Source organism: Theropithecus gelada, chromosome 2, assembly GCF_003255815.1.
Source record: "Theropithecus gelada isolate Dixy chromosome 2, Tgel_1.0, whole genome shotgun sequence".
Classification (NCBI taxonomy): Eukaryota; Metazoa; Chordata; class Mammalia; order Primates; family Cercopithecidae; genus Theropithecus; species Theropithecus gelada.
Window position 1 is genome coordinate 128,394,577 of NC_037669.1, and position 11,895 is coordinate 128,406,471.

General features: G+C 40.3%; 1 protein-coding gene across 1 annotated transcript; it reads left to right on the forward strand.

Annotated features, from left to right (window-relative positions):
• Nucleotides 1–1,367: 1,367 nt before the first annotated feature.
• LOC112619381 (complement receptor type 1-like) lies at nt 1,368–11,641 on the forward strand. Its single transcript, XM_025377372.1, has 5 exons — nt 1,368–1,467; nt 2,531–2,710; nt 3,322–3,421; nt 9,090–9,175; nt 11,295–11,641. The coding sequence occupies exons 1-5, from the start codon at nt 1,368–1,370 to the stop codon at nt 11,639–11,641; spliced, it is 813 nt and encodes a 270-aa protein (XP_025233157.1).
• Nucleotides 11,642–11,895: the final 254 nt, after the last annotated feature.

Below are 11,895 nucleotides of genomic sequence, written 5' to 3' on the forward strand. Positions count from 1 at the left end.
GAGCAAAGCACTGAGGAATGAGGGAAAAGTGGGATGCAACATTAGACAGGGCAAGCAGTTGGAGACTCCTTAATTTCTCAAAACATGTACCTAAGTCATTTATGCTGAGAGATTCATAAATAATAAGTCGATTTTTGAAAAAAAGAGCCCCATATGTTCAATAATCGGTAGACTACTGATTTCTCCTAGTCTAACTATTTGTAATTTCCCTAATGGAAGATAGAACTTTGCTTCATTTCTTGATTCTAACAATTGGAAAACATGTTTCTTTAGAAGACCATGAAATTTTACTAAAATGTTTATGTTCTTAGAAATATACTTGGACATCTTACAGTGCTTTTTAGAGGAAAATTTTGTAAGAACAAAACTTATACAGAGATTCTTGCTGTCTAAGTAATCTAGTGCTCCTTGAAGCAGCATGATAAATGTCTGTTCTACTATTATGCATTAAAACTCATTGATTGACTACTCAAGATTTCTCTTATTTTTCATAATTCTTGCTAGTTAAAGTAGCTTCTTCCAAATTCCAGTTCTAAGGAAAAACGCCAATTAGAAATGAGGGAGAGACTGTTCTAAACAAATCAGTAGATGCTAGAAAGGAGTAACAACTTGAAACCTGACCCAGAACGTAAAAAGAGAAAATTAATCATCAACAGACACAGACATTTTCAAAAGCAAAGCAATCTGAATCCATTTGGAGTTTTTTATAATGGCCTGACTACGTTTCAATTCACTGTGACAGGGTTATTGTTATCACAGAGATTGATGATCAATATCAATAAGTAATCAGTGGAAGGTTTCACCTATTTAAGATTATTAGCACACATATAGGCATTTGAGAAATATTTCCCAAGAACGTAGGCTCCTTCCTCAGCACTGCGTCCCCAGGATCCTGATGAGTGGCTGACACAGGACAAGTGCTCAATTAATAAATATTGACTAAATGAATGAGAAACCCATCAAAATGGTTATTTTTCTTCTTCAAATGTTTTGCTACTTCATTAAAGTTGTAATGTTTCTATTGTCCAGGAACCGTTACTATCTGGAAGATTCAGGATAGAAAAATCTCTTTTGTACTTTCCAATACACTTTCATTGACATCTCATTTAATCCAACTCTTCAAAGTCCTAATGTCCACTGTCACCTCCTTAGCATATTTTCAGCAACAACAATCATAGCACCCTGTAATTGCAGAATACCTCTGGGGAAACTCCTGAATGAAACTTAGGGCTTTTGTCTTTTTTCCAGAAATCTTTTGTCCAAGTCCTCCAGTTATTCCTAATGGGAGACACACAGGAAAACCTCTGGAAGTCTTTCCCTTTGGAAAAGCTGTGACTTACACATGTGACCCCCACCCAGACAGAGGGATGACCTTCGACCTCATTGGGGAGAGCACCATCCGCTGCACAAGTGACCCTCAAGGGAATGGGGTTTGGAGCAGCCCCGCCCCTCGCTGTGGAATTCTGGGTTAGTGCTCATTTCCCCACATCCCAAATGGGTTCAGAATATCTAACACAGGCCCTCCATATTTCCATAATTACAGTATGGTTTCTCTGTGTGCATTTGCCACAATGGAATGCCCAACCAATGATAAATGGTTCTAAGGTAGGTCAACATATCAGATCCTGATGACCTTTGCAGCGGGAGGGACTGATGAAAAAACAGGGAGGTGATGAGTGGTGGGAAAGTCCTTCATTAGAATCATATGAATTAAAAACAAATGCCGTGAATCCCCTTATTGCAACGGTTAGCTGAGAAATCTGACCTAGAAAATCAGTGTCTCCTCCTACCAGGAAATGTCTTGAGTTCCTGCCCATGCTTTTCAGCCTGTCATTGGAGTTTTGATGCCCTGAAATACAAGGAAACCAGACACAAAAGGTGGAAGCTGGGCAGAAACACTCTTTCTGGCTTCCTAAAAATGTGAAAAATTAAATCAGAGCTATATTTACATTAAATTAGATGAGCAATAGCTGAGCGTGGTGGCAATTGCCTGTGTTCCCAGCTATTCAGGAGGCTGAGGTGGGAGGATCACTTAAGCCTGGGAGGCAGAGGTTGCCGTGAGCTGAGACTGTGCCACTGCACTCCAGCCTGGGTGACAGAGTGAGACCCTATCTCAAAAACAATGAAAATAGGCTGGCCACAGTGGCTCCCACCTGTAATCTCAGCACTTTGGGAGGCCAAGGCGGGTGGATCACTAGAGGTCAGGAGTTCCAGACCAGCCTGCAAACATGATGAACCTCCAACTCTACTAAAAACAGAAAAAAAAAGTAAAAATTAAAATATATAAATTATATGAGTAGAAAGACCCGATAACAGATTAGTCTTCCAGATAATATACTTCCTTATAAGCCTATGCTAATGGAACTTTCCCTTCCATTTTACAGGGAAGTTTCTTGTTGTTGTTGTTTTTGTTTTTTCAAAACTAAAAGTTTCTTTTCTTCTGGCATCAAATCTACCAAGGAAGAGAAAAGAGGAAACATATTGGGTGTCTTTTTATTAACTCAGATATTCTTGATTTCTTGGTCTCTAGGTCACTGTAAAGCCCCGGATCATTTTCTGTTTGCTAAGTTGAAAACCCAAACCAATGCATCTGACTTTCCCATTGGGACATCTTTAAAGTACGAATGCCGTCCTGAGTACTACGGGAGGCCGTTCTCTATCACATGTCTAAATAACCTGGTGTGGTCGAGTCCCAAAGATGTCTGTAAACGTGAGTGAACTTGCATTGGATCTTTCCCATGTCTGCAAAAGCTTCTTATTGAATGTTTTCAAATGTGGGATATGAGAAACCTTTTTTCAAAAGTGTTCAGATAGGTGGATGTAAGAGCTTTTCTTGTAGGTCACCCTTGATTATTGCTTGAAATGCTCACTTCATGAGACTGTTTCAAGAAACAGTTGTAGAGAAAACCTTCATTCCCTATGGGAAGAAAAATAATAAGTGACTAGATCAGGGGGAAAAATGGTGTAAGAAGACAAATTCTGTTTGAATAACAAGGTGGGAAGAAATCCTTTGCAAACTTTGAAATATATTGGTAGTAACTAATGCAATAAGTGACTTTTACATTCTGATAAGGGATGCAAGGTCTCTACACAGATCTAAATCTAGATCTAGATAGATCTGGAGGGAAAGTCTTTTTCAAAGTGGGGCTTAGTAGGTGGCTGATCCTGAGGCGCTCTGATTAGTTTTATCAAGGTGGCAAAAGCTGTGGAACCATCAGAACTGCGTATTTTCTTCAGCAAGCTACATGTTGATGGAGACCTTACTTACTGAAGAGAGTCCTGATTACTCTACCTGGCTCCAAAACACTTTCTTTCCCATAGGTAAATCATGTAAAACTCCTCCAGATCCAGTGAATGGCATGGTGCACGTGATCACAGACATCCAGGTTGGATCCAGAATCAACTATTCTTGTACTACAGGGTGAGTTGGCAGCAACATCTCTTGGTTTAAGAGTCCAGCACAGCAATACTACCTTCTAGCCACATCTCAGGAAGGAAACTAGGCTACTGCCACCTGCTCTTAAGAGGTTTGAACACAGGTCTTAACTCCTGATGGAAATGAACAACGATAGGAGAAGATTAGGGGAATATCTGTATCCTTGCTGGAAACCAGGGCAATGCACATATAAAGAGTATGCCGTTCACTGGATGGGAAGGAAAAATAATTAGAAGTGTAGTAGTCAAAGCCCACAAACTACCCTAACCCAGAGTAGACACTGCTGGAAAAAAGGGAAGGGCATGTAGTGGCTGTGTGAGAGAACAAATCTTAATGATAACAGCATGATCACTTGCTTGGGCTGCCCTCAGAAAGTACAGTCCTTCCTCATTTTAATGTACTTTGCAGATGTTATGCTTTTTATAAATTGAAGGCTTGTGGCAACGCTACGATAAGTATGTCAGTCGCATCATTTATCCAACAGCGTGTGTTCACTTTGTGTCTCTGTGTAGCATTTTGATTATTCTCACAATATCCCAGATGTTTTCATTATTATCATGTCTGTGATAGTATGTGTCATCAGTGATCTTTCATGTGACTATTGTCATTGTTTGGGGTCCCTACAAACTGCACCCATATGAGACAGAAAACTTAACCAATAAATGTGCGTGCTTTTACTGCTCCATAGACTAGACATTCTACTTCTCTCTCCCTCTCTTCAGGACTCCCTAATCCCTGAGACACAATAATACTACAATTAGGCCACTTAATAGCCCTACACTGACATGAAGGGAGGAGTCATGCATCTCTTACTTGAAATCAAAAGCTAGGGATGATTAAGCTTACTGAGGACGATATGTTGAAAACCAAGATAGGCCAAAAGCCATTCCTCATGTGCCAAACAGCTAGAGAGTTGTAAAGGCAAAGCAAAAGTACTTGAAGGAAATATAAAGTACTGTTCCAGTGAACACATGAATAATAAAACGTGAAACAGCCTTATTGCTGATAGGGAAGAAGTTTTAGTGGTCTACACACAAGATCAAACTAGACACATTTGAAGCCAAAGCCTAATCCTGAGCAAGGCCCTAACTCTCTTCAATTCTATGAAGGCTGCCAGAGGTAAGGAAGCTGCAGAAAAGAAGCTGGAAGCTAGCAGAGGTTGATTCCTGAGGTTTAAGGAAAGAAGCCCTCTCCATAACATTAAGGTCGAAGGTAAAGCAGCAAGTGCTCATGTAGAAGCTGCAGCAAGTTATCTAGAAGATCTAGCTAAGATCATGGATGAAGGTGTTACACTAAATAACAGATTTTCCATGTAGACAAAACAGTCATCTGTTGGACTTTCATAGCTAGAGAGGAGAAGTTAATGCCTGGCTTCAGAGCTTCAAAGAACAGGCTGACTTTTTAGGAGCTAATGCCGTTGGTGACTTTGAGTTGAAGCCAAAGCTTACTGACCATTCTAAAAATTCTAGGTCCCATAAGTATTATGCTAAATGTACCTTCCCTGTGTCTATAAATGCAACAACAAAGCCTGATAACATAGGTATGTTTGCAACATGCTTTACTGAATATTTTAAGTCCACTGTTGAGATCTAGTGCTCAGAAAAACAGATTCCTTTCAAAATATTACTGCTCATTGACATTACACCTAGACAGCCAAGAGCTCTAATGGAGATGGACACAGAGATGAATGGAGTTTTCCTGCCTGCTGACCACAGCGGCCATTCTGCAGACCATGGCTGAAGGAGTAATTTTGACTTTCAAGTTTCATTATTTAAGAAACACATTTTGTAAGGCCAGTTCCCACAGACAGTAATTCCTCTGATGGATCTGAGCAAAGTAAGTTGACAACTGCTGGAAAGAATTCATCATTCTACATATAATTAAAAACATTCATGATTCATGGGAAGAGGTTAAAATATCAACATTAACAGGAGTTTGGTAGAAGTTAATTCCAACCTTCACGGCTGACTTTAAGAGGTTCAACACTTCAGCAGAGGAAATAACTGCAGATGTGGTGGAAATAGCAAGAGAACTACAGTCAGAAATGGAACCTGAAGATGTGACTGAATTGCTACAAATTCATGATCAAAGTTGAACAGATGAGGAGTTCCTTCTTATGAATGAGCAGAGAAAGTGTTTTGTTTTTTTGGGTTTTTTTTGTTTTTTTTTTTTGAGGTGGAGTCTCTTCCTGGTGAAGATGACATGAGCATTGTGAAAATGACGACAAAGGATTTAGAATATTACATAAACTCAGTTGATAAAGCAGCAGCAGTATCTGGGAGGATTGACTCCAATTTTGAAAGCAGTTCAGAGGGTAAAATGTTATCAAATAGCATTGCATGCTAGAAAAATCTTTTGTGAAAGGAAGAGTCAATCAATACAGCAACTGTATTGTTGTCTCAGCTTAAGAAATAGCCACAGCCACCCTAGCCTTCAGCAACCACCGCCCTGAGCAGTCAGCAGCCATCAATCTTGAGGCAAGACCCTCCACCAGCAAAAAGATTACGACTGATTGAAGGTCAGATAATCTTTAGCATTTTTTATCAATAAACCATTTTTTAAAGTATGACTTTTCTCAGACATAATTCTATTTCACACTTAATAGACTACCGTATAGTACAAACACAACTTTTAGATTCACTGAGAAATCAAAAAATTCATATGACTCATCTGTTGTGATATTTGTTTTATTGTGGTGTTCTGGAACTGAACCTGCAATATCCTTGAGGAATGTCTGTAACACAAAATGGGCGGCTTAATACAACAGAAGTTTTTGGAGTTCTATTCTAGAGGATGGAAGTCCAAAATCAAGGTGTTGGCAGGGCCATGCTCCCTCTGAATCCTGTAGGGTAGAATCCTTCATTGCGTCTTCCAGCTTCTGGAGCCCCAGGCTTTCCTTGGCGTGTGGCAGTGGAACTCCAATTTGTTCTGTCCCGCTCCTCGCATGGCCATCTTCCCTCTGGGTCTGTGTCCTCATATGCTGTTCTCCTCTCTGTGCATGTTTCTGTTCAAAGTTTTCCCTTTTTATGACACCTGTCACATTGGATTAGGGCCTACCTTAATGACCTCATCTTAACTTGATTGCATCTGCAAAGACTGTATTTCCAAATAAGATCACATCCACAGAGACTGGGGGTTAAGACTTCAACATATCTGGGGGAGGCACTTCAACCTACAACAGAGCCCCATTGAAAATGTCAAGCGTCAGGTGCTCACAGCGCACGGCCCAGCTGTTGGTGCTCAGCCTTGCTCAGCACACAGTGGAGGCTCTGCCTCAATCTCACTCTTCACTGGAACAGCTAAGCCAGGTAGTGAATAAGGGCTACATTTGTGCCACTGCAACCAATACTGAAAGGAGAATTGTGGTGTCCAGCACATATGCCAGCCTAGACCTCACAGACCATAGCACATAGAATCTGACAAAGTAAAATTAGAATAAATCCAATATCTCCTTTACTTTTTTTTTTTTTTGAGCGTTTTTAAATACAATTGATAAGTTTCCTGACTGTACCCTCCTCATCTTGCATTGCTGAATAAGGGGGGAACCTCTCTAAGGCATACAGCAGAAAACCATTGAGCTTATGACTAGACACAGGAAATACATGTAAAAGAGACCAGTCTGAAAAATCAGGAGAAATTTTACAAAAGAGATTTACTGCCAAGAAACCAGGCAAACTTTCAGAACACTCTCCTTTTCATATTGGTAACAAGATTCAATTGTACAAATACTTCTGTGAAACTAGCCATGAAGTTTGTATGTGAATGAATATATGTATTCCATGTGTTTATATATTTCATTTCATACATGTGATATATATATACATAAATATATATATATATATCTCACAATGAATATTGCAGAAAATTAAAGCAAAGAGTAAGAGGAGTTAACCAAATTTTCCCTGAATGCAGCGGGGAAAGCTGAAAAGGAGAAGACAGGCAGGCACAGTGGCTCACACCTGTAATCCCAACACATTGAGAGGCTGAGACAAGAGAACCACTTGAGCCCAGGAGCTCGAGACCAGCCTGGGCAACATGGCAAAACCCCATCTCTACAAAAAAGTATAAAAATTAGCTGGGCGTGGTGGTGTGTGCCTGTAGTCACAGCTAGGCAGGAGACTGAAGTGGGAGGATCACCTGAGGCCAGGAGGCTGAGGCTTCAGTGAGCCATGATGGCACCTCTGCACTCCAGCCTGGATGACAGAATGAGATCCTGTCTCCAAAAAGGAAAGACATATGTAACACAGTGTCAGGATTCAAAATACATGTAACAAGAATTCTAGAAGGGTAAACAAATAAGCCCATACCTAGCCATCACTAGGGAAACTTCTGTGTTTCAGGGATAGAGAAAAAAACTCAGATTCCAGAGATAAAATGTGAAAATATAGTACCCGCAAAAGAAATAAATGTATTGGCACCACATTGATTCTGTACAACACGAAATGGTATAAGGTAGCATTTCTATTGCGCCAAGCTAATATTCACACCTAGAGGCTCCAGACACACATTAAAGGATAAGCAAAGACACAAAAATTGTACCATTTAAGTATGCTTCCCAGGCAATTCATGAGCAAATTTTTAAAAAGGAGAATGATGAATTCCAAAAGAAATTTCAGTAAGATAGGATATTGGTAAAAAGAAAAAAACAACAATAAAAAAAAAGTACACATAAAAATTTGGCAATGTAATCATAATTTATTAATAATCTCTCTAAACTCATAGAACATATCAATAAAACCAGAAAATGTGAGACAGTAACAAAAGGTAGGCTAGACTTACATTACAGAAAAGATGAGTAGACTGACTATATAGAGTTTCACTCTAAAATTGAGAAAATAGATTTAAATATCTGTTGTGTGCATATTTATAATATACATGCACACATATAAAATGAAATTCCTCATTGGGAAACATATGAAGTTTAATTTCCAAATTATTAGAATGACTAAAACAGCTGAATTTATCTCTTCCATATAGCAAGTGAGAGGGAAGGAAAAGGCAAGGAATGCATTTATCTCCTCCACCAGAAATAAGCCCCCTCATGTTTGGGTCAGGTCATTTTATTCATTGCTTTCTCCACATCCTCATCATTGGGCATCATGAAATCAGTGAAAAAGGCAGTGAAAGAATGATGATGAAAGCAAATCAAATGCATCATTTATCTCAATACATGTGGTTTAATCTTCTTGTTGAAAGACAAAGTCTCCTAGACAAGATCAACAGCAACAAATCTTGTATTATAAAAAACATGTCTCATGTAAGATGACATAGTATTATGCACACACACACACACAAATTACGGGAAAATGCAAACAAAAAATGGCAGAAATAGTATTTAAAGAAAATAGAATTTATGAAAAAAAAATTGTCAAACAGGTCTACAAAATAATTGTTTTATTTTGGCGCCAGGTACAGTCCACAATGAAGCCAACATATTAAGAAGCAAAGTGGGCCAGGAGAAGTTAGAGCAAAAATATCTCTTTCAATGAGAGAATAGGAAAAAGAAGTAGAAAAGCTGGGAACAACAGGTAAAGTTTAGGCTAGGCCTTAGACTTCTCCTACATTGTAATCCTTCTGGTTTGCCACATATGCATGCTGTGAGGACGTTGATGAGGCATGTACAGCACAATTATTTTCCACTGTTTGCCTTTAGGCACCGACTCATTGGTCACTCATCTGCTGAATGTGTCACCTCAGGCAATACAGCCCACTGGAGCACGAAGCCGCCAATTTGTCAACGTGAGTTGAAGTCTCTTTCCCCATTCACCCCACTGTTTAATCCTAGAGTTGACCTCCTAGAATCACAAAGAATGAATCTCATCCCTCTTGGAAATGGTATCCTTCTGATATTTGAAGAATCCAGTCATATCCTTAGAATGGCTCACAGCATCCCAAACTTCCACCTTCACCTAGAAATGCGTTTTTGTTTTTTTCTTATCTCAAGGTCTAATTTATTTTAAACTAGTCTTGAACTCATTTAAACAGCCCCCAATTTCCTCCTCTGTTGGTTGAACATCCGCAGTTTGAAGAGCATTTTCTTCACTGAAGTCAACAAATACAAAGTCAGTGAAATAACCCCTATATCCTCTCTGCAAGCTCTTAGTATCACATCGGATATTCAAGCCATGCAGCTCTTTCTTCCTTCTTATTCTTTGTCTAAACAGGATCATGCCATCTTCCCTGTGAGTTGTTTGGAAGATGAGCTTTCTACATTTTGGGGAGCAAAGGGAATGAGCAATTGCAAGCTAAAAAGGAATATAAAATGTGTATAATCCTGCATTTGGTGATGGTGTGAGGAAATCAGCAATTTCAAACCCAGTTGGTGGGAGGATAAGTAGGAACCAACTTTGTAGAAGGTCAACATACTGGCTGGGCACTGCCCCACAGTAGAGTAGGACACAGTATTCAGTTCTTCCACGATCAGACGAGATTGGGCGCATTCAGGGTGGTATGGCTGTAGATCAGTATCCAGTTATTTTTATTACTTCTGAATCTGTAAGTATCTTGTTTATTCTATGTAATGTTGTATATTTGTGCTTTGTCTTTATTAGTTCTGCCAGAGTTTTTGGTCTTATTATTTAATAAAGATGCTATACTGAGCCGTGTGTGGTGACTCAAACTTGTAATCCCAGCACTTTGGGAGGACTAGGTGAGCAGATAGCTTGAGCCCAGGAGTTCGAGACCAGCTTGTACAACATGGTGAAACCCTGTCTCTCCAAAAAATACAAAAACCAAACAGGCATGGTGGCACACGCCTATAGTCCCAACTACTCGGGAGACTGAGAGGTGGGAGGATTGCTTGAGCCAGAGAGGTTGAGGCTGCAATGAGCCATGATCGGGCCACTGCACTCCAGCCTGGGCAGCAGAGCAAGACCCTGTCTCAAAAAAAATGCTATGCTATATGCTTTATTATATTAATATCCAATACCACAAAGGCAAGTGCCTTCTATAGAGAGAGAACTAAATTAATAATGGTGAGATAACATAGTTAAATTCTCATTTAGCAGGAGAAATAAAAACATAGACTATAGGCTAGGCGCAGTGGCTCATGCCTGTAATCCCAGTACATTGGGAGGCTGAGGCGGGCAGATCACTTGAGGTCAGGAGCTTGAGACCAGCCTGGTCAATATGGTGAAACTCCATCTCCACTAAAAATCCAAAAGTTAGCCATGTGTGGTGCTGCATGCCTCTAATCCCAGCTACTCAGGAAGCTGAGGCAGGAAACTCGCTTCAACTTGGGAGATGGGGGTTGCAGTGAGCTGAGATCATGCTACTGCACTCCAGCCTGGGGAACAGAGTGAGACTCTGTTAAAAAAAAAAACAAGAAATAAAAAGTGGGCTCTAATAATATGTAGACACATTTAGTGAAATAAGGCTAACTGAGTAGAGCAGAACTCATAATATTTTACAACTGTAAGAACATGTCTGTACATTAGCAAATATTAGATGAGAATAATATTGTCAATATTTACATCTGGTAATTTGGAATTTTAAAAAAACTGTTAGCAAAATTTACTGTAAAGTGTAATTATTAGAAACCAGGCTGGATGCGGTGGCTCACGCTTATAATCCCAGCACTTTGAAAGTCCAAGGCAAGCAGATTGTTTGAGGCCAGGAGTTCAAGACTAACCTGCCCAACATGGCCAAATCCCATCTCTACTAAAAATAGAAAAATAAACCAGACACAGTGGTGCATGCCTGTGACCCCAGCTACTCGGGAAGTTGAGGTGGGAGGATTGCTGGACCTGGGAAGTGGAGGCTGCAGTGATCCGAGATAGTGCACTGCACTCCAGCCTGGGTGACAGCAAGACTCTGTCCCAAGGTTTTGTTTTGGTTAACTTGCTGTCTCCTTTTCCAGGAATTCCTTGTGGGCTACCCCCACCCATCGCTAATGGAGATTTCATTAGCACCAACAGAGAGTATTTTCACTACGGATCAGTGGTGACCTACCGCTGCAATCTTGGAAGCGGAAGGAAAAAGCTGTTTGAGCTCGTGGGTGAGCCTTCCATATACTGCACCAGCAAAGATGACCAAGTGGGCATCTGGAGCGGCCCGGCCCCTCAGTGCATTATACCTAACAAATGTATGCCTCCAAATGTGGAAAATGGAATATTGGTATCTGTCAACAGAAGCTTATTTTCCTTAAATGAAGTTGTGGAGTTTAGGTGTCAGCCTGGCATTGCACACGGCGGGGTCCTTTCATGACAAAGCCAGGCTGACACCTAAACTCCACAACTTCATTTAAGGAAAATAAGCTTCTGTTGACAGATACCAATATTCCATTTTCCACATTTGGAGGCATACATTTGTTAGGTATAATGCACTGAGGGGCCGGGCCGCTCCAGATGCCCACTTGGTCATCTTTGCTGGTGCAGTATATGGAAGGCTCACCCACGAGCTCAAACAGCTTTTTCCTTCCGCTTCCAAGATTGCAGCGGTAGGTCACCACTGATCCGTAG